The 21,941-nt window shown below is 48.7% G+C and overlaps 2 protein-coding genes across 11 annotated transcripts in view; one reads left to right on the forward strand and one right to left on the reverse strand.

Moving 5' to 3' along the window:
- The window catches only part of LOC116851173 (cytosolic carboxypeptidase 1-like), a 63,911-nt gene that overhangs the window by 23,183 nt on the left and 18,787 nt on the right, over positions 1 to 21,941 (forward strand). For all 9 annotated transcript variants that reach the window (XR_004379540.1, XM_032830325.1, XM_032830326.1 and 6 more), the window contains exons 13-14: positions 384 to 899; positions 1,011 to 1,189. Coding sequence is in view for 8 of the 9 variants with exons in the window: in XM_032830325.1 (XP_032686216.1) it covers positions 384 to 899; positions 1,011 to 1,189 (695 nt within the window). In the remaining variant the exon portion in view is untranslated. The remainder of the gene's footprint in view (positions 1 to 383; positions 900 to 1,010; positions 1,190 to 21,941) is intronic.
- On the reverse strand, positions 1,336 to 10,839 carry LOC116851175 (C-type lectin 37Da). Of its 2 annotated transcripts, none has more exons than XM_032830328.1 (4): positions 10,607 to 10,839; positions 6,329 to 6,686; positions 5,528 to 5,683; positions 1,336 to 3,815 (listed from the first exon to the last, which is right to left on the reverse strand). In XM_032830328.1, exons 1-4 carry the CDS (start codon positions 10,650 to 10,652, stop codon positions 3,011 to 3,013), a joined length of 1,365 nt encoding a protein of 454 aa, XP_032686219.1. In that variant the 5' UTR covers positions 10,653 to 10,839; the 3' UTR covers positions 1,336 to 3,010. The 2 variants fall into 2 exon arrangements, with proteins under 2 accessions (XP_032686219.1, XP_032686220.1); XM_032830329.1 differs by having other exon boundaries at positions 3,669 to 3,815; positions 5,521 to 5,683.

The raw sequence follows: 21,941 nt of genomic DNA on the forward strand, positions 1-21,941 counted from the left end.
CTCTCTCTCTCTCTCTCTCTCTCTCTCTCTCTCTCTCTCTCTCTCTCTCTCGCACTATCATTAAAATATTCTTTTATGTTTACCATGGATCTAATAACGTATTTTAATCAGAAGAAATAATCACTAATAGCTTGTTGCCATTAGGACATTCTTCTAAACTTATCATGGATCTAAAGATATATTTCAGAATCAGAAGAAATAATCACTAATAGCTCGTTGCCATTGAAATATTTTTTCTAAACCTATCATGGATCTAAAGATATACTTCAATCAGAAGAAATAATTACCGATCGCTCACTGAACTCTTCGCTCCACTGAACGCAATCTTTTCCTTCTAAAATCTCGTCATCATCCTCTGTCATGGTCCTCTTCTTGACATGCAGATAGGCCTGCGGGAGTATGACCTCATCCTGACGCCGGACGTCAACAGTGGCTCCCGACATCAGTGGTTCTACTTCGAGGTCTCCAACATGGAGGCGAACGCACCGTACACATTCAACATCATCAACTGCGAGAAGGCCAACTCGCAGTTCAACTTCGGCATGAAGCCGATACTGTTCAGCGTGGCGGAGGCGAAATGCGGCCGACCTGGTTGGGTAAGGACCGGCGTCGACATCTGTTATTATCGGAACTGTTACCAGCGACCCGCCAGAGGAGGCAAGACGTACCTGACGACGTCCTTCACGGTCACGTTTCCGCACGCGCACGATGTCTGTTACCTGGCCTATCACTTCCCGTACACGTACAGCCAGCTGATGACCAATATCTGGAAGTGGACGAGGAAGCACGCCAATTCAAACGTTTACTTCCGCGCGGAGACACTCTGCGAGACTCTCAACGGCAATGAGAATCCTGTGCTCACTATCACATCGCCGGATTCCAAGAGCAATCCTATACATGTGAGAATCGCACTCTCATCGACTATACGAAAATCTTTACTCGCTGACAAAAAAAAACATTCGTCTTATGGTGGATATTCGATGAGTAAACTCTCATCTCTCATGTTTCAGGCTCGCAAGGTGATCTTCTTGACGTCCAGGGTGCACCCCGGAGAAAGCAACGCCTCGTGGGTGATGCATGGGACGTTGAAGGCTCTTTTGAGCGACAGCCAATACGCCTGCAGTCTACGCGACGATTATGTGTTCAAAATAGTTCCTATGCTAAATATAGAAGGAGTCGTGAACGGCTGGTGAGTTAAAGTTTGCACATTCTGCCGCTTTTGTCGAAGAAAAGTCGTTTCTAACGCTGCATTCAACTTTGCTTTGCAAGCCGTACCAAGGCGATACCAAGCGACACGCTGACAGTAACGCCAAAAGGCCAATGATAAACGCACGATACCATAAGACTGTGGTCGTATCTTTATTAAAGTTCAGTTATACAAGTCGCACACTCACGCCGTTGTACGTAGAAATAATGTGTGTGCGTGTGTGTGTGTGTGTGTTTGTGAGAATGTGTGTATATGTGTGTATGAAGGGGTGATGAGGGTGACTTATCGTAGCAGCTAGAGCGACATTTTGCGTAAACGAGGCTACAGAAAAACACGATCGTCATATGTCTGGATGACCGGAACGTTGCTCGCGAAACCGGTGAAGCTCGCGAACTCCTTCGACAGCTAACGCGTCTCAGCGCGCCTTGGAACGTCGTCCAGGCAGCCTAACGTTTCGTCTTGCAGACGTATGGACTTTACGATATTAACTATGATGATTATTCCCTTACGCACGAAGGATACGAAGACGTTGGTGGACGTCGCGTGTGTGCCTTACAGCGATACGATATGATGAACCTCGAATCTCTCCGATATACGCGTACACATGACTCCCTCTCGCGTTCTTCACGTTCGTTTCTTCTTCTTGTCTCGCTCGTTGACGGATCCGTCTCGATGTCACGCGCGAACGATTGCCGATTAGCCGATCGATCGGAGAAGCTAGCGGGATCAAGGCGAAGAGTGTGGGGGTTGCGAAGCGACGATGAGAGAACGATCTTTTCGAGAGAATGATGGTCCGCCAGCGTGACTGATGATCGAGGATGAGAACGGAGGGTAAAACGCCCAATTATCGGTATTCCCTTTCGTCATTGGCATCCTAAAGAAACCCTGGCTCTTCTTACGATCAATGGCACCTGCTTTAATAAGAGAGATCTCATTTGAGATCACAGAGTCGGTTCTTCCGCGCTGCACTTGAGCCAGCTCTCTTCTCCTCTTTTCTCCACCAAGTCTCAACTATATACCTATTTTTCTCTAAATTTCATAGCTATGTACCAGTGCAGCGAGATAGAACAGACCTGTAGAGTGCGAGCAAGAAGCTCAATGCTGGCCACCAGAAGGGCCAAACTTTTCTAGAGTGTAAATGGTTAACGCTCGTTCCGATGCCGATCAAACTTTAACCTGAGTTTAGATTCTCTTCAAATAAATACCTCAACTCAGATTGAGATTTTATCGACGTTGATAGAAGCGGGTGTAAGAGGGATGTGCCAATAATTGGGTGTTTCAACCTATCGAGTAAATGCCCTTGCGAAAATGTACAGCTTGTCGAGTAACGTCGGCAGGAGAGTACCTTCTTCCAATTCAACAACTCGCGACTTCTTCCCGACGTCTCTGACGATCTCGTTTTTCTCTTGTTTTGCTTGGCTTTTTGTTATCCTTCCGCTCCTTCCGATTTGTTATGACCGAAGGTAGGTCCGAAACGATCCCCCTTGCCTGCCGCCGACCGAGGAAGCTATTATGTCGAAACGTGCCTCTCTGATCCCAAAGTATGTCGAGCGTGATGTCGGGCACGCTTTCAGTTACGGAGCTAAACGGCGAGCGATGACAACGGCGACCTGTCTGACCCGCGCGACCGCGACAGCTCGCTCGTGTCACACGGGGGCGGTATACGCACTCGTGATAAACATACACATTACATATAAATCTATATATAATATATACCTAAGTTTTTCCTCAAGGGTATCGATCTCGCTCGTGTCGTACACTTATTACAACGAAATAACGCGACGTTGCCTAGGAAGTAAAGCGTTACTTGGACGGAGGGTCTAATACTTTGCCGTTGGTGCGCACTTTGATGTTGTACCTGTAGGCCGGTTCCGCCTCTGGCAGGATCGTGCTACTGTCGTCGTCCTGGTCCTTCATCATCGCCGAGTCCGCCGCCGGCGCGTCCTCCGCCGGCTGATCGTTCACGTAATCCTGCACGCTGTCGTACGGCCCGATCGTGTGGGCGTCTTCGAGGCCGTTGTTCGGCAGCTCGGTCTCCGCGGTGAGCTCGCCGTAATCGGCCGCCTCGCGATGCTCCATCCTCATCTCCGACAAGGAGGGCGAGGAGGAGGCCGCGGAGAAGGACGAGGATGCGGGAACGACGGGACGGGACGCCGACGCAGGTCGCAGGATCTCGCGAGTCTCCAAGCCGTCGAAGACGCTGTCCTTGCTGGTCTGCGACACGACGGCGTGCTTGGTGAAGAGGCTCGCGATGTCCGGGATGTGCTCCGGCCGGCTGTTGTCCAGCTCGCCGACGGCCGAGCGCTCGTGCCCGCGAACGTCGTCGAACAGCGCCGTCGCCGACATCGTCGTCGTTCCTGTGTGCTGTTGCTGATGCTGCTGGTTGCCAGATGCGGGAGCGGCCGTGGTGATCAGCCTGCTGACGACCGGGTCCTCTGGAAGTTTCTCGTCCGCGGACGCGTCCGCTCGCGGTGGTGTCGCCTGCTCATCCAGAGCGTCGGTGCCCGGGTGATGGTCGTCGATGTCGGTGCTGTCGGTCTCGCGAGCACTCGCTGCCTGGTCGTCGCTGGCTGGCGCCGAGGTGGTCGTGATGTAGGGCCTGTGGTTTCTGGAAGGGCGAGAGAAAGAGAGAGATTCGTTTAAGATTGTCATCGTCGTTATCCTCCTATTCTCTTCTCTGTTTGCTACGTGAGATTCAAGCAACGGTTTGTCCATGAGACTTTACACTCACACGGAAAAAACGGTATGGTTGGCCCACGTGTATATGAATCTGCTTGTGCTAACCAGATCCAATAGTAAAATACGGAATAACTAATTATGTGGTTTGTTGCAAACACAGAGCCATTGCTCAGCTTATTTATTATTACGGATGATAGAGAGCAGTGGAGGGCGCAGTCTTCAAGAGGCCAAGGCACTCAGATTGAGATCCTTTGTGTCACTCCCGCAAATTATTGAGTTATTGGTGTTGCGACAGAGTAACTGTGTCTGATTGTTCCAATCAGAATATATCCATGGTAAATGGTAACTCCAACCGATTTCTGCTTGTCACAACCAAATCAACTGCATTGATGTAGCAGCAAGTAACCGAATCATATCAATCATATCAATCACACATTACTATCACACAAAGATAACTTGCGTGATGCAACTATGCTGCTTGCAACCAAGTATTTCTGGCTATGTGCACACACCATATCTTTTTTTTCCGTGCAACCAATACTAAACCAATGTGTTATGATAGTTAGTAAGTCGACTTAAGCACTATATTATTAGCGGACAAAAGTGTGGCTTCACTTGGTCGCCTGCAAACTCGCTCGATTCGGCGGTTCTGCGGTACTCGTGAACTTTTTCGTCGCGAGTCCTTTGGACCGAGTGAAGCCATACTTTTTACTAGCTCGCATGTCTACCTGTGTGTCTGTCTGGCTATGTGAATATTTGTGTGTCTACACATGTGTGGTGAGGAATGTGTCGTTCTTTGTGAGTAGTGCGTCAAGAAGCGAGAGAATGACTGCGTTATTGAGAGTCAAGCTGGCAAAGACACTTGCGTAGGTTCCCGGCATACCGTAGCCGAGCTACTCCAGGCCGTCGACATCTCCATCTCCAAAGCTATTAGGTATGCGGGCAAGATCTCGGGGGACTGGTTTTAAACGCCGTCGTTATCGGGTTCTAGCGTTTCGATCGTCGCGCGTATTATAAATATAATCTGGTCGCTCATTTTGCGCAATCGCGCCGACTGCGGAAGTGAAGAAGCGTTTTTGCGCTCGTTTCAAGCAGCCGAGAGCTGTCAAGCGCTGCGCAGAGGAAAAGCGACTCGCTCTCCGAGGTGCTGATTAAGTAGGACCGTGTCCTTGTCTCGCGTCCTCGTAAACTTTCCGTTTACGCACGAAGAAAAGAGACGAGTGGCTGGTCTTTAAGTCGGAGAGCGGAATTGCGTCGACGACGATGGCCGCGGCTTACATACTTACGAGCGGACGCGTATATACGCTGTGTAATAATACATTTTCATACCACGACCGTGCTAAGGTATACTTCGGTAGCACGACGGATAAAACGTTCGATTATCGCGACGTGCTTTGCATATCTTATCGGAGTCGTTTACTTTTTGTCCGTGCAAAAGCGAGATTCACCTTGGGTACATTGACATTCCCGGACTCTCTCTCTTAACCATCGTTTTCCCCTTTTTCCTTCGTTCTCCCTTTCTCTCTCGCGCGTTCTCGCGTTCCCCCCCTCTCTCTCTCTCTCTCTCTCTCTCTCTCTCTCTCTCTCTTTCCTTCCGACGGGCTCGTGTATTTTTGTGACAAGTATTATCTCACCTCTTACCCCTGAGTCGCGGAGACTGGAATGCTGCCGTAATTGTAGTAGTAGCATCTTGTTTGCTCGCAGATAAAGTCCTTCACGAGGGTGCAGTCCTGCGCCTCCCAAGCTAACGTAGGTGCCATCATCGCGACACATCCGTCCGCGCTGCCGCTGTCGCCGCTGAAATCGAGAGACTCGCTTTTTGGAATTTAAACGCTCGTCAACGGCCCTAGACGGCCGTCGTTAGATATTCCACGCGCGCGTTTCCGGGTGCTAAGGCGTCGGACTGCGGAAGAGCCGGCCGATAATCATTATTCCGTGATAACACCACGGTCGACTGGCGCGAGATGCGGGCGAAAGGTCGGCGAACGCGTTGTCTCTTCAGAACTTTGTTGTAAGAGATATTTAATAAAATCCTTCCTCTCGAATCTCTCCATTCTAACATTTCTTCCTTATGGAGTCACATACATCTCACGCGAGATATCTAAAACTTCGTCACATTTATGATACCTGATGAAAGTTAGTGATGATCTCTTCGAGATTAAACTTCATTAGCAAGAGATATTGAATGAGAAATTCTTTATTTAATCTCTCAATTCTAGCATTTTTTATTAGGATCGTGTATATTTCAAATGAGTTATTTGAATTTTAATCATATATTTATGACATTTATGCTAAGAGTTGGCGACGATAAGAGTCCCTTTTCTCAGATCTTATCAGGGTCTTCTAAGTGCCGCGTTTTTATCATTCTTCATATTTGGCGTCAACTTCTTTCGCGACGAAAGAGAAACCTATCTACTCAATCTACTTAATCAAAGACCTTACCTTTCGCGAGCCACTCTCTGAGGCTCGGTGCCGGGCGGCACGTCGGCGGGTCTGTTGCCAGGTCGCTTCAGCATGTAGTCGAAGGTGACGTTGAAGGGGAGCCCGGTGCTCATCCAGAGAAACATGTCCGTGCCCAGCTTATTGCCGGATGTCCAGAAATCGTACTTGGTGTAGCCGGCGTTCTTCAGATATTGGGTCATCGTGTCGGCCTTCTCTTTCGTCTCGAAAGACGCCAACTGGAGACCCAGCGAGCGGCAGTACTGATACGCCAGGAAGTAGTTCAGCTCGGGACTGTAGGGATTCATTCGCGAGACGAAGTACTGTATGCCATCCAGCTGGATCGTTGTGATTCTTTGAGCTGCGAACGAAACGTCTCGCATAATTCCCTTTTTCTCTCCATTCGACACGTCGAAAACGACGACGTTCGTTTGTGTCGAGCTACGTTAGGGTTGCGTTCACTTGTGGTCGGAAAAGTGCTTGCTTTCTTTTCTTTTGTAAGTTTCGGAATCTATTCATCTTGTCCAATGAGAGAGCTTAAAATAAATTGTCCCATTGAGCAAGAAGGATAGACCTTAAACTTACAAAAAAACCAGACGACCGATCACAAGTTGTACAACTCGTGTCACAATGTGAAATTGGAGCGAGTCAGTTGATCCAGTTCCCACAATAGACGCGATAACGCAGTCGCAAATGCGTGGAATGCATGGATATGTGTGAAAAACAAAATTAACGCGCGCGGGAACGCTTCAATCATATCTATCGCAATAAAAATCTATCAAGATTAGCGAAGAGTACATGGAGAGAATTTCACACTGAGAGAAATTATTTGATAAAAAATTAACAAACGGATATTTCCAATTAAAATACCGATGAGAAATATCGGTTTATCTGATGAAATGCCATTATGATCGATTCGATTAGATTTAATTGGATATCCTGATCGGGCATAAAAATTCATTGGTATTTTGATCGGAAATATCCACTTGTTAATTTTCTATCGAATAATTTTTCTTGGATCCTCCCTAGAGTGATCGGAGCACGTGTCTGTCATTGACTTCCGACAAGGCCGCAAATGGCAACGGAGAGGCGAGCATGACTCGTCCTGCGAATTCTAATCCGGTTAACACCCAGCGGCTTGCTATTGCGATGGTCGCGATCGGGAGTCGTTACGTAGACGCTCGCTAAAAACACGCCATATGAGTCTCGGTGCGTACAATTGCGCCAGGACGAATCGTTATCGTTATTTTAACCCGGCGCGTCTTAAAATAATGCGATGACGAAATCCCCAAGCTGGTCGCGCGCCGACTTCGTCGATTATGTAACCCGCGGAAGATCTGTGAATCGGCTAAGTAGCGTCATTCGCTCGTCGCTACGTTGCATTTGCGATACAATAGCGGGGACGTAGAGGAGAGCCTGGCAAAAGGTCGTAAATTAAAGCGGCCGCTTCCCCCTTTTTCGACTTTCTTTCACCCGCCGCGCTCATAATACGACTTTAATTTCACTCGAAACTCGTGGCCTGGCGCGACTACGTCGCGTTTTTCACCAGCCTCACAATGACTCGAAGCTTCACGAGAAGGGCACTGTTCACACGATACATACGTCGGCCCGCGAGTTCATTGAACCGCCACGGCTATTTGGTTAACTGTACTTATGAAATATGAGACGCGTGCAAGATAGCCCTTAGGTGATGAACGCGGCGCGACTCGCTAACGTGAGTCTTTGTCGTCGCTTTTAATTCTCCGCCGTGATGTTCCTGACGGAGCGGAATCTCTCTCTCTTTCGGAGCGTTCATATCGGAGCGTGTAATCCGTGAAAGAGGGCGGCGCCGAATAATGCAACAGCGTGTGGTAATTGTACGGCTTGAGACGGCCAGGTCGGGATGAACTTCGACCTTGGTGCAGCTTATCTCACCAGTGAGAGTCATGAGACCGAATCAGGGTCCTCGCGAGAGAAGAATGGGTTTACACGTCTGCACGTAGAGAATTGTCTCTGAGAGAGGGAAAGGAATGAAAAGAATGTACAAGAGGATGGAGGACGGATTGCGAAATCGACCGGCACGAAAGATGCAAGGTGGTGACTTGGGATAAAAGCGTGGAGTGAGAATAAGTACGAAAGCAAACATCGAGCAAACGACTCTACAAGTGCAGCGTAATCGTCCCATCAAGTCTTCCAAAGGGACTCGAGGAGCTCGACATCCCCTCTCGCTCCCGTCGCTCCTCTCGCGAATGTTCGATGAAATTAAAGCGACCGGCCGGAGGGAAATTGTACGTGTATGCAAATTGAATGGTTACATCGACGTACGACACGGTGGACGACGCTGCCGCAAGACCGGAACGAGATATCCGTCTGACGGTCGCAAGAAGTCCAGTCACGGCTACGGAGACTTCGCGGAGCGCATCCGGAGCAAAAACGTTCCGGATCGTGAAGTCGTACGTGCAGGTGGTGGTAAATGACCCGAAGGCCTTGAGACGTCTGCCGCCGGTGTGCGCGAGCGAAAGAAGAGGAGGCGACTGACGGGACTAGTCGCCCGAGCTATACAGCTCCGTTCACGTAATGCGCTCCGGCTAATGATTTTCAATGAGACTCGCCCCGGAGGAACGGGTCCGCGAGCGCGGCTTGTACCTCTATAAATGGACCGGCTAAACGCTCGCTCCCTGTATAATCCTTCGCCTATTTTTAATAACTGTAGTGAGAGGCACCGAATACCTTCGGCGCAGGGCCGTTCTGAGACCTTCGCGGACCCTAGCCACGCTCGCTCGCTCGCTCGCGGCTACAGATCATGAAATATAATGAGACGTGCCGTCTACGAGACACGCGAGACGCTAATTTATGCTGGATTCGGTCGCGAGTGATCTGCTACGGGAACAGCGCGTACATTTATTGTTTCCGAATCTGCTTACTCAGGCATGCATTAATAATAATGTTACTTGAAACTCTCTTACTTGAGAAACTCGTCTCCAGTGAGATACTCAGACTTCAATTCGGAGTTGGATGAGAGTTTCTCAGATTACAAGTTTAAATGTGTCATAGCTCATATCATAATTCAAATGAAAAACTTGGAACTGTGAATAAAAATTCGAGCATCTCGCGCGCGCGCGCGCGCGCATGAGACTTTTCAGACATCTATTAAGACCGGTTAACGTTTCAGCAAGCCACCTGTAGCCAATGTCAAACTAGGTATTGGAGATTGAGGATTGCGAACAGAAAGTAATGGATTCGTCAAATTTGAATCTCTAATCTTAAAATCTTATAATCAAATTTGAATCTCTAATCTTAAAATCTCCAATCGCAAATCTTAACTTCCGTTATCTAGTTTGAAGTGGACTTATTATGATCAGGATCTGTTGCAAAATATCTCCTACGAGGATAACTTTGTAAAGAGAGGAAAAGATGGATGTTTTGCGACTCGACGCAATAATCTATTCGTTTTGAAGAGTAAGACAGAGGAAGAAGAGATTCCAATAATTTCACTTTCGAAATTATTCGTGAGGCTTCTATTTTTACGGCTCGTATTCTTACGGACACAACTGTGAAAGGACATGATATATCCGGTGCGTCGTTTGCATGATCTACCATCGGTTGTTTCCGCTTCAAACCCTGAACGCACACTGACAGACTTGGCGCAGGGATGTCTTTAGTGACAGAAAAATGCGAGCTCGGAAGACGTCGTGCGATACTAATAGAATCCGAAATACGCACAGGAGTGCAAATTTATAATAACAGGAAAACGCGGACATCAAAGCCACTGAATAAAGTAACGAGAATTCAAGTCATATCCTAAAACGTGACAATCGAGCGATTAAGAAGCCATTAACACAGATTTTTTTTCTAATTATGCCTTGAAAGACGCATGGTTCTTCTTAACATAGCAAGGACGTTTCGCGGTGAGTTACGGAGGAATTCGCACATGTCGGTCGAATAAAGTGCTCGAAAAGTATATTTGCTGTCAAATGGAGCACTTGAGAATTGAATTTTGTTCCCGACTTGAGGCTCCTCGACTCAAGAGCTCCGTTTCTCCGTTCATGAAGACTGCCTCAGGCGTCAAAGGCGTACACTTACGCGACATCAGCGTACAAAGCACCGCGCGCAACATCTAAATGGACGATGAGAAGACCGTACTGTACGAGACACTGACGGTCGAACGGATGCAGGTATCAGTATGCCGGATGACGATGAAGTCAACAAGGGAGCAATCATTTCATAATAATGAAGACGTCACCGCGGGTGTTGAAGCGAGCACGAGGGGCCGGATATTGTCGTAGTGCAAAGGGTACTAACCTGAGGCGAAGGCCGCGACGACGAAGAGCAACAGAACGATCTTCATGTTAGCGTGTCGATTACTGCTGGCAACTTGGCAATCAAGCAGTCGTTTCCGTTTCCGACTCTCTCGCTCGCTCTCGCTCTCTCTCTCTCTCTCTCTCTCTCTCTCTCTCTCTCTCTTTCGTCTCTCGGAATACACCGGATGTTAGTGCGTTAGGGTCGCGTTCTCGGACTGGCCTCGCGCTGCGCCGTGGGCCCCCTTAAGAATCTTCTGCCCGGATCCCGGAGGAGGGGGTCGTTGAAGATGATTCACTGGCTAACCTAGAGCCAGGACGAGGGAGCCCAACGCGAAGGGGACGGCGGCGGCGGCGGCGGCGGTGGCGGCTGTGGCGGTGGCAGCGACGACGTGGAGACGAATCGAAAAGTAATCGAGCCGCGCCACAAAACAAAAAGGGGAAAAAGGAAAACGGAGAAAAAGGAGGAAGAAAAGGCGCGGGTGACAAGGTCGAAGGAAGGAGACACAATGGATGTCTACGGTGAACAACGCGCGGAAGACATGGAACTTCTTGCGATCGATGACGCCACGCTTGATTTGGCACGGGACCTGCGCTCCCCTCCTGCTCCCCCTTGCCCTCTCGACCGGCAAAGATGATGTGCAAATTCGAGGGTACACACTCGAAGACAGGCATGTATCCCTCCCCGACCGCAAAGTGCCCGAATAGGTAATCATGGGCTCGTTGGGTGAAACAGGTGAAACAGGTGATGCCTTCTCGGATGAAACGCGTGACACGCTGCTTTTAAAATCTCTGTTTGGCGATTTGGGCGACTCGGGCGTGTACGATGTGAAATCCTGATTCGCATTAATAATCCGGCTTTTGTCCCATAAATACACAGAAAAAAGAGTTCCGTCAATGTAACTGAATGTCCATTCGCCTGGTGAGAATATAATCCAAATGATAAACTCGGTTGTGGGAATGGAAGGATTCCTGATCAGTTAATCAGTCTCCCTGTGGAGCTGCTGATTGTTAAGGCAAACAATCGTTTTTGACAACAAGAACGAGGCAGTGCGCTCCACTTGTTGCTCGCGCGTTGTACACTCGTTGGCGCGATTGTAAATTAGCGCAACGTGCTATCACATCGGGCTAATTATATTAACTAGCGTAGTCGTCGAATGAGTAATGTCCGCCCGGCAAAAAGGTATAATCCATTTGTAAGTGGCGTATCGCGTGGACGTGAAATAATGGAAGAGCGAGTAATAGCAAGAGCGTCGTTATCCGCGTATCGATCAATGTAGCGTTTATGTTAATCCCATTAATAACATCCTCACCCTCGCCCGCGCTCTCACTTTGTTCCCGGCACCGTAAATCTTTTCTCTCTCTCTCTTTTTACTCTCTCTCTCTCTCTCTCTCTCTCTCTCTCTCTCTCTCTCTCTCTCTCTCTCCCTCTCGGCATCGGTTCTTTCGCTCGCGGTGCGGAATTTTACATTGCCACGTCTTCACGCTTCTCCATGGATTTGTATCGACGGTGAGTAGCAAAAAGACGCCGGCTTCAAGGCAGACTTCATTTCTGGACGCCTTCTCGGACGTAGTCTCCTCGCACAGTCCGATATCATCTACTATCGCGAAAAATCCAAACACTTCATTCGTCAACGAGTCGACGCCGTTCTCGAGTGCACAGCTCTAATTGTAACAAATCACCGTCCGAAAGAAAATCCGTAAATTGCATCTGCAAACTCCGCCAACAGTAAAAACCGCCTTACACACGCGTCTTGCACACAGGCGAGACTGAGGCTAGTTCTTACGCGGCGCAAATTGTATATATAATGCAACCGTAAAGCGATAAACGACAATACGTTGCACAAAAATATAGCATTGCTGCCGAAACGTTGCGGTAACGTTTCAATTACCACGCTCAGACTGAACAGCGTGTTCTAAAATAGATAACATCTTTAGGTTTGTGTGTAGCTGAAAGTAATAATCACAATATCACAGTATATTTCAAGTGTCACAAATGTAATCATCGTACGAACCGTTTGTTTAGAATGTTTAAAACTAAAGATTACGCTGTTCCTGTTGCAACTTACTTCAGTGACTGGAGTTACTACTCCGCATATGGTAGTTGTTGCAAATGTAATCAATTTATATTTCTTATTGAGAGACGCAAACAAATAGAACAAATATAGATTATATCACTAACTTAGAAAGAAGTTTCTTGTTTTCAGTAGCTTTCGAAAAAATTTGTTCGCGGTGTCAACTCCCCTTACAAGTTGCATGTGAGCAATCATTAAAAAAGAAAGTGCACCAACTAGTCCCGGCCTCCCCTACCTGCATGATCAAGTTCCAAAGCGCTGCGTGGGATTTGAAATCGCTGAAATCGTCGGTTATCCAATACTCAGTCGAGTGTCCGCGAATGGATGTGCTGGATAATTTCGGTACAATCCACCGAGAGCACCGGACTCTCTCTCTCTCTCTCTCTCTCTCTCTCTCTCTCTCTCTCTCTCTCTCTTTCTCTCTCTCTCTGGGAACATGTATGCATTCCACAGCGCTCTTCAACAAAAGGTCTGTTCTTGTTAGCCGAACTAGGTTGCACCTTTTGCTTTTAGAATGAACCAAGTCTATAATCTAGAAGAGTAGAAGGGGTAAGGAGCGGGGTTCCATTGCAGCACTAGTTCAGCTGAAAACAACAGACTTAAAATCGCGATCGCCAGGCACGATCGAAGCATGCTTGGAAGAGGTCACGTACGCCATTCGACATGCTTTACCACCGGGCAAGAGAGAGAGAGAGAGAGAGAGAGAGAGAGAGAGAGAACGAGAGGCGACGGTGAAGGCATCGTGGGTGAATCTCCTCGTCTCTCGCGGCTTTTCTGCCGCGAGCACTGCAGCGAGAGAATTTCAACCGGTTCCCATCTTCGCGGCTCTTGGCGCCGTCCATTCTTACGCTTCTTCCTGCGCGCTCGTCTTCTCTCCGAATACGCGCGCATCATCTCGCGGAGCCCATCATCTTCCCGCGGATGGAATTCTGGTCCACCGATCAGCCCCACGATCGTGGCCCGCACGCTTCGCAGATATCGCGGTGCCGGCGCGTGCGAAGGCTACTACTGCCGGCCGCGTCTCAATTAAGCTTTCGTCGTGATTAATGATACGGGATACGTATCGACGCATCCCATCTCGTCGTGTCGCGTCGCGTCGCATCGATTCGTGTCGCTCCATGGAACCAGCCGCGTATTAACGAGTTATCACATTCCTCGCGAGTGCCGCGCGTCCATTTGCGTATTACGCCGCGTTGTCGATCGTTTCGCGGATAGCCGAGTCGTTTTTTCTCTTCTCTTTCCCACCGAGGGTGGATCGCACCCGTGGCTCGCAGCGGCTATTCGCGATATTCCGTAATCTTAATGCGCGCCGGATAGTGATATTTCATTCGGATACACCTCGTCGTTCCTTCCCCCTTTCGCTTCTCTTCCTCATCGGGCATAGCCGAGGCACTTTCTCGGTAGTTGAAATTCCGCTTTATCGCGCCATCTTCGCGCCATATCGACAATGAGGCTCTTCCTCCGGAGGAAGAGCCTCGCGACACACGCCGATACCTCTACACACGTTACCAGTAGGAATGCGCCGGTTTATATTGGCGTTGACTACCCCATCAGTTGGAGGGAAAAATGGTATTTGTTTATGAATCTGCTGAGTTTACTTTCTATTCCGACAGGCGACTCCCTACCGGTTTTCTGGCGCCGTACGCGTTGACTCCTTTCCTCTGTTCCTTTTTTAGGGAATGCCTGACATGCTCGAAGCGCAAGAGAGGCGCACGCAAGGAGCACTTCTCTTGTCTTTTTGCGCGAACTACGGTGTGAAACTTTATTTAAGCGTGCACTCTCGCTCGATGACATTCATCCTCCTTTCTGCGAGCATGAGACGTCGCCGACAGGAGAGGATCGAATTCTTTCGAGCAAAATAAGGGAAACCGGAGCTAGTTGGCTCAAGTCATGTGCTTTGTTCATGTAGATCTGGAGTTTTTAGTTAGCGATACATTTTTGCCTCCAAGATAATTAGTCTGGGTTGCTGAACAATTTGCCCCGTTATCAGGACAAGATAGTGACGTTGTAGTGTATTCATGCGCCTGTTGTTACAGAACAAAATATGCGGTTTCTAAGATCGTTGATGGCATAAAAACATAAAGAAAGCTTATCGTGTGTGTGAAGCCAATCAGAGTGATTGGTTGTATGAGAGGTCGCAAACTCGATATTCCGCACCATCTCGCCCCGGTCTTCGACCGAACTGTCTCGTTTGTTCCACCACGTGTTCCACGACGAACGTTTCTCCCTCGCTGAGTTGTATAGTTATTAATAGCTAACAAACGCGTCGCTCGTTCGCGCGCTGAATCAATGAAGCCGTAACGCCGGCTATCGCATGTATCGGCGCGAGTCCGTATCGATAACGTGGATCGCAAAAAGGTAGGCTTCTCAAGGTAGGCTTCATTTCTTCGACCGTGTGCTCGCGATACGTGTGCGTTCTCGAGGGGTTCCACCTGCTGTCGGAATACAGACCGCGATCGGCTCTCGTCTCTTCTCTTCTCTTCTCCGCTGGTGAGACTCTTCGCTTTGCCCCGCTCGTTCGATTACGATATGGAACCGGTAAGAGAAGCTCTCTCTCTCTCTCTCTCTCTCTCTCTCTCTCTCTCTCTCTCTCTCTCTCGCTCTCGCTCTCGCGTATCCTAGAAAACGCCGTCCCTCTTCTTCTTTTGCTACCCTGGCGGCGTTTCCCAACCTCTTTGTCGTCGGCATTCTCTCTCTCTCTCTCACACACACACACACACACACACACACACACTCTCTCTCTCTCTCTTTCTCTTGCTCGCCGGAAAGCACCGATGCCCGGTGGCGTAGTCGCTGGATCAATGATCAGAGATGTGTTATTTCTGGTACGCGACGCGATCTGTGCGGGCGATCGTGCAAAAAGGACTTCGCGTGACATCCAAGACCTACCGCACCACGGAAACCGTCTCTCTTTCCCTCTGCCGGAGACTCCACGCGGTATCCTCCTGTGAAGCACGGGAGGATGCCGCGTCGCGAGTTTAATGACAGGGTGTATACCCGCGCGCCTGTTTCCTCCGCGACCGCGATTCAAGAATGCTGATGAATCGGCCGGACGCGAGCGCGGCCGGTGGTGTGCGCCTTGGAGAGGCGTGCTGCGGTCGTAACCGTCCTGGCAAGTTCCACCATAGACGCGTTCAATGTAAAATGTAATTTGTCAGCGGGCAAAAGGGTCTTTTCTCTTTGCCGCTTTTCGTCTTGCACTTCACACGAGATCTGACGGATCCCTTCCCGAGAATTCGTCGTTCCGGAATTCACGTCGTTCGGCGGAGGATCTTTGATATCTCCGTTATCGTTCTCCCTCGATAACGGAGCAATAACTCTGCGATATTTGTCGATGAGTCTGGTGAGACTCTTCGCTTTGCCCCGCTCGTTCGATTACGATATGGAACCGGTAAGAGAAGCTCTCTCTCTCTCTCTCTCTCTCTCTCTCTCTCTCTCTCTCTCTCTCTCTCTCTCTCGCTCTCGCTCTCGCGTATCCTAGAAAACGCCGTCCCTCTTCTTCTTTTGCTACCCTGGCGGCGTTTCCCAACCTCTTTGTCGTCGGCATTCTCTCTCTCTCTCTCACACACACACACACACACACACACACACACTCTCTCTCTCTCTCTTTCTCTTGCTCGCCGGAAAGCACCGATGCCCGGTGGCGTAGTCGCTGGATCAATGATCAGAGATGTGTTATTTCTGGTACGCGACGCGATCTGTGCGGGCGATCGTGCAAAAAGGACTTCGCGTGACATCCAAGACCTACCGCACCACGGAAACCGTCTCTCTTTCCCTCTGCCGGAGACTCCACGCGGTATCCTCCTGTGAAGCACGGGAGGATGCCGCGTCGCGAGTTTAATGACAGGGTGTATACCCGCGCGCCTGTTTCCTCCGCGACCGCGATTCAAGAATGCTGATGAATCGGCCGGACGCGAGCGCGGCCGGTGGTGTGCGCCTTGGAGAGGCGTGCTGCGGTCGTAACCGTCCTGGCAAGTTCCACCATAGACGCGTTCAATGTAAAATGTAATTTGTCAGCGGGCAAAAGGGTCTTTTCTCTTTGCCGCTTTTCGTCTTGCACTTCACACGAGATCTGACGGATCCCTTCCCGAGAATTCGTCGTTCCGGAATTCACGTCGTTCGGCGGAGGATCTTTGATATCTCCGTTATCGTTCTCCCTCGATAACGGAGCAATAACTCTGCGATATTTGTCGATGAGTCTGGTGAGACTCTTCGCTTTGCCCCGCTCGTTCGATTACGATATGGAACCGGTAAGAGAAGCTCTCTCTCTCTCTCTCTCTCTCTCTCTCTCTCTCTCTCTCTCTCTCGCTCTCGCGCTCTCGCTCTCGCGTATCCTAGAAAACGCCGTCCCTCTTCTTCTTTTGCTACCCTGGCGGCGTTTCCCGCGGTTTCGGGAGGCCTGCTCGGATTTCTCTGTGCACCACATCGAGTGTATGCGCCGTGAACGCGCCCCGGCTCGTAGCTCGCGGCGCAAGTCACGTTCCGACGGTACCTTGGTATAGGTCAGTTTAACAGGTTGAGTTCCCATCGCGGTATTCCCGTGGGAATGCATCGCGTCCGCTCGAGTGCACTTGAGCTCGGCGATACTTACGGGGCTCTGCACGCGTACCTCTGCGCCGGTGGGTGAGACGAAAGCAGAAGCTCGGCATGCTGGATAAACAAGCGATCCTCCAGCAGAACCACCACCGTCGTCGTCGTCGTCGTCGTCGTCGACGTCGTTGTCTCTTCCGCCCTTTCGTATCGTCGTTTCTCTCTCTCTCTCTCTCTCTCTTTCTCGTTTCCTTCATCGTCTTCTTCTTCTTCTTCATCGTCGTTGTTGTCGTCGTCTTCTTCTTCTTCTTCTTCTTCTTCTTCTTCCTCCCTTCTTTCGCTCGAGTCGCTCCGTGCGAGGGAGACGCTAGGAACAACTTCTCACAGCCGCGCCAAGGGACTTGGTCTTTTTTTGCTAAAACAAAAGCGAAGACGGGGGTTCGCCGCGGCCAGCGACGGCCAACGACGGCCAGCAGCGACCATCGTTGTCCGCGCAACGAAGAGGAAGAAGAGAGGAGGAAGGAGGTGGAGCAGCAGAGGCAAGGAGGATGCCACAGGGGGATTCTTGCCGAGGTCTATTTCAGGCCCTGCCAGCAATCGCTATGTAAGGCCCTCTTCTTCCCTTCCCGCGTCTCTCTTCGTCCTTTTCCCGTCCTGCCCTCTCCTCATCTCCTGCCCCCTTCATCGATGCCCCTTCGTCTCCGCGGTGTGCGCGGCTCTCTCTCTCTCTCTTTTCCTCTCCTTCTTCTGTGTATACGGAACTCTCGGTTTTAGCTCGCGAACAGCCTCGGACCGAGACGATCGGGGTAGCCGTACTGCCCCGAAGCCTTCGACGGCGTCCGCTCTTCCATTTTGATACCTCTAGGACAGTGATCCTCATGCGGGATCACTTTGGGTTTTTCATCGGCTGTGCCTGAAGAGCGTGCGTCGTGCGAAAAGGAACATCGTGTCTTTGAGAATGCCATGAAAATGCACAAAGCACGCATTCCAGACGAATCCAAGCGAGACATTCACGCGACACCCGTCGAGATGGAATGTTTCCTTTGCAGCTTAATCGACGGTTAATTTACGAAAGTGACGAGCATCCACAGGCCTTTGCAAACTGCGGGATATTCTACCACTTTGTAATGCGTGAGAGAATGGCGAAGTCGACGAAGACGAGGAAGACGAGGTCTGGAAACGGGTCGTCTCGACGGCCAGATAGGGCACCGAGGAGCAACTATTTATAGATTTCGGTTCTATCCCGAAAGAATCCAATTATAAGTGCGCAGGAGTGGTCGAGCGACTTCGTAGTACGAAAGGGCCGAACGACCTTGCACACTTTTTTATGGTTCACCCTTTCGGAGCCATAATTCAGTTAGTACCAGGGCAACTTATGGACTTGCCTTTTCCTTTGGAAAGTCTTAAAACAGTGATTCTCACCAGCGTGCTAGTCAAGTGCACACCGTCAAAGTGATGTCTTCTCGACGAGGACCGTTTTGTCGAGAGACAAACATCAACATCAACGTTCCAGACAGCACGAACTTCTAAGGAAACGTCTTAAGAACATCTGAAGACATAATAAGTGACGCTGAAATAAAATAGGAAGTCTTTAGGAGATATTGCAGAAGTTTGTGCTATCTGGATGGTCTTCGCGCGAAAGACCAATACCCTTCATTACATCTGACTTGTAATCACTTATCGACTCACGTCATATATTTCTACTACAAACATCAAATTGTTTCCGCGTCTCAGAAGATAGTAGACGTATTCTAGAGGCATTCGTCAATCCGTCTGTGTTTGCCCTGACACCACGGAAAATGGAGACGCGACGAAATGTGTGGAGCTTCAAATGAAGTCCAGCGAAGTTACGCAAGCACGAAGCTCCGAGTTTCTATTCTGAAACGTAAGCAGCACGTGTGCAGCACTCACTCTCTCGGTGCTCGCGAGAGAGATCGCAGCAAACGGTGAAGGAGCCCGGCATTTTGGCTCTCGTTTTTCCTCGCATAAACTCCACATCGTCCGGATAATCAATCATCGCGCTGCAAAAGTCGCGTCGCGAGAAGATGCGGGTTGAGAACATCGCACTACCGATCGTTCTCGGAGAGACGGATAGCTCGGCAGCTCATCGATTACGTGCCCTCACCTTATTATGTACACGGCTGTCGCGCGGATATATATATTTAGACAGTTCGTTTCTCGCGGGATATAATGAAATTATAGCGGTCGTGCGAGAAAGCGCGCGGAATACGTAATATCGCCGGACGCGATCGGGCGCGTTATCGGCTCTCTCGCCACCAGCTTCCTCTCGCTTCTTTTTGCCGCTTCTTCTCGAGAAAGAGAAGAACGCCACTGACAGGACGCAATTAACGAACGGAACACGTCCGGATGACCGATAATAACGAGCGGCGACGATCGCGCGTCATTAGAAGGAACGTCATCTCGCGCTGCCACGCAGCTTCACTCACGCCCTTGTTGCGGTTACGTGCCTGTGAGGTTTAACAGAGATGACCTAGAACCTGAAACCGTGAACTCACTCGCGATTACAGGGTCGAGGTGAAGGCTCGCGTCCTCTTCGCCCTCTTCTCTCTCCTCTTCTCTCTCTCTCTTTCTCTTTCTCTCTCTCTTTCTCTTTTTCTCTCTCATTCTCTCGCACTCTTCTTTTTAACGTGATCGGGCAGCTCGTTAAACAGAGGGCAAAGTCGTGGCGTTTTCAAGAAAAACGCTGCGCCGTACGTAGCGCGAGGCATTCACGCACTCCGATCCGACGAATGTAAAAATAGCTTACACGCGCGATCGCCTTTACGTATGCAAATCGGAGAAGCCAGATATGCGCGCGGAACAAAGTTCCATCCTGAGATCGTTCGGCGGGCTCCATTTGATACGCGTGATCTATCGCCACGAGCGAAATGCAATTTTTACGCGGAAATTACTCTCATGATTGCCACAATCATATTTTTCTATCGTTAGAAAAAGATTTGTGTGAATTCTAGTTAACCTTCTGCACTGAGAGAAGGATTTAGTAAATATTATCAAAATTTGGTTACTATTACTAAATGGTAGACGTAAATATAGCGGACCAAAGCTATGGCAATACTTATTAATTAATTTAGTTCTGTAAAATAAATTATTTATTTGACAGAAGTAAAATTTATTTGCTTCCAGAATGTATTTGGTAAATAAAACTTATTGAATAGTTGAGCAAAATAAGCGATTTTGTAATAGTTACAACATTTTTGGTAGATTCAACCAACCATTTATAATAATAGATATTGAAACAATGTAATAGCTGCAAATGAGTGAATTTTTCGTTGTGCTGCAACAAAACATACTTATACTGATAACAAAATAGAACTCGTACCTACTGAATCTTTTATTACATGGGATATAACAATTTCATAACAATTATCAAATATCTGTTCATAACTGTAATACATTTCATATTAAATATTTAACATTAAGTAACTATTACTAAATTATTTAATTGATGTTACTGTGAATGCAATTACGTCATACTCCCGATCTATTAAATATTTGGTAATTATTATCATATTTAGTATTAGTTACTAAGGATTCAACGAATTTCTGTAACTAAATGCAGTTTGTTATAGTTTCCAGTCTTTTCTCTCAGTGTGGGTAGCTTGTAGGAATGAATTAAAGGAGTTCTTTTGGAAGAATCTTTTCACGAAGAAATTATAAGAACATTCACATTCTCGAACTTCTCAGTGTGTTTTTATTACGCTTCAAGGAAGTCACGTAATTTTTTCCGTAAACTCGCTTGTTAGTTGAGATATAACGCGCGACGCCACACGCTCGAATTCTGCTAATGTGCATCATGTAGTTGCTTCTAGTCCTCTGATATAAACCAGCAAACAAAGTTTTTATTTTACACGAATTTGGTTATCTGAACTAGCATCATTGAATCGAAGCAAAATTTCATAAAATGACAGGATCGAGAATGTAATTAATGTACCCTCTCTCCAATCGGACGCGTGGTTTCGCGATTCGAGAACGTGAGATTAGAATTAGAGTAGAATCCACTTGGAAGTTACAAGCGGAGCGAGCAAAGAGCGACTCTGATTGGTCTAAAGGACGCTCCGAAGCATCTGCAGCATCAAGTGAATCTCATCCTTAGTGTTTTCATAATCGCGCCATCAGCCCACAGCGCATGGCCCACAGGCTCATACGAGAAGAGCCGGCGAGAGCAATTTTATGAGTTCTCCTCCTCTTGTGATGGTGATACTTAACTAATAGCAGCTTTATCAACGATCGATTGTGCGATAACAGTGGCGGCCGGAAATTGCGGCGGCGCGACTGCAACACTCGACTACCCTCGATGAAAATTCATCAATAACGAAGAGGATCCGCGGCGTAACGATCGAGCGCATCCTGCGACGCCACGAACAAACGCCCCCGGCCTTCGTCTTGCTCATTTCTCGCATAATATCACGCCTCTCTCTCTCTCTCTCTCTCTCTCTCTCTCTCTCTCTCCTGCTCGCTCGAAAGGAACTAAAGGAGCACCGATAAGGTAAAATAAAAGTCGCCGTTCGATATCGTCGAATCATTTGGTCCATAAATCTTCATTAAAACGACCGCGCTATCCGACCGGATCCGCTTCTGGAATAATTTATCGGAGGGCTTCGCGCCGGCCACGGTATCCGGTGAAAATCTCAAGATATCTTGCTGCCGGCCCGAACATATTCAAATACATATATATATATATATATATATATATATATATATATATATATATAT

The sequence above is a fragment of the Odontomachus brunneus genome, unplaced genomic scaffold (genome assembly GCF_010583005.1).
Source record: "Odontomachus brunneus isolate Ranch 3 - 2012 unplaced genomic scaffold, Obru_v1 Obru_scaffold_167, whole genome shotgun sequence".
In the NCBI taxonomy this organism is placed as follows: Eukaryota; Metazoa; Arthropoda; class Insecta; order Hymenoptera; family Formicidae; genus Odontomachus; species Odontomachus brunneus.

Excerpts from the sequence above, each read along its gene's own strand:
- LOC116851175 (XM_032830328.1), bottom strand. The coding sequence starts at position 10,652 with ATGAAGATCGTTCTGTTGCTCTTCGTCGTCGCGGCCTTCGCCTCAG. Across the intron at positions 6,687-10,606 it reads CGTCGCGGCCTTCGCCTCAG|CTCAAAGAATCACAACGATC; the intron begins GTTAGTACCCTT and ends TTTCGTTCGCAG. Across the intron at positions 3,816-5,527 it reads CCAGTCTCCGCGACTCAGGG|AAACCACAGGCCCTACATCA; the intron begins GTAAGAGGTGAG and ends TCGCCCTTCCAG.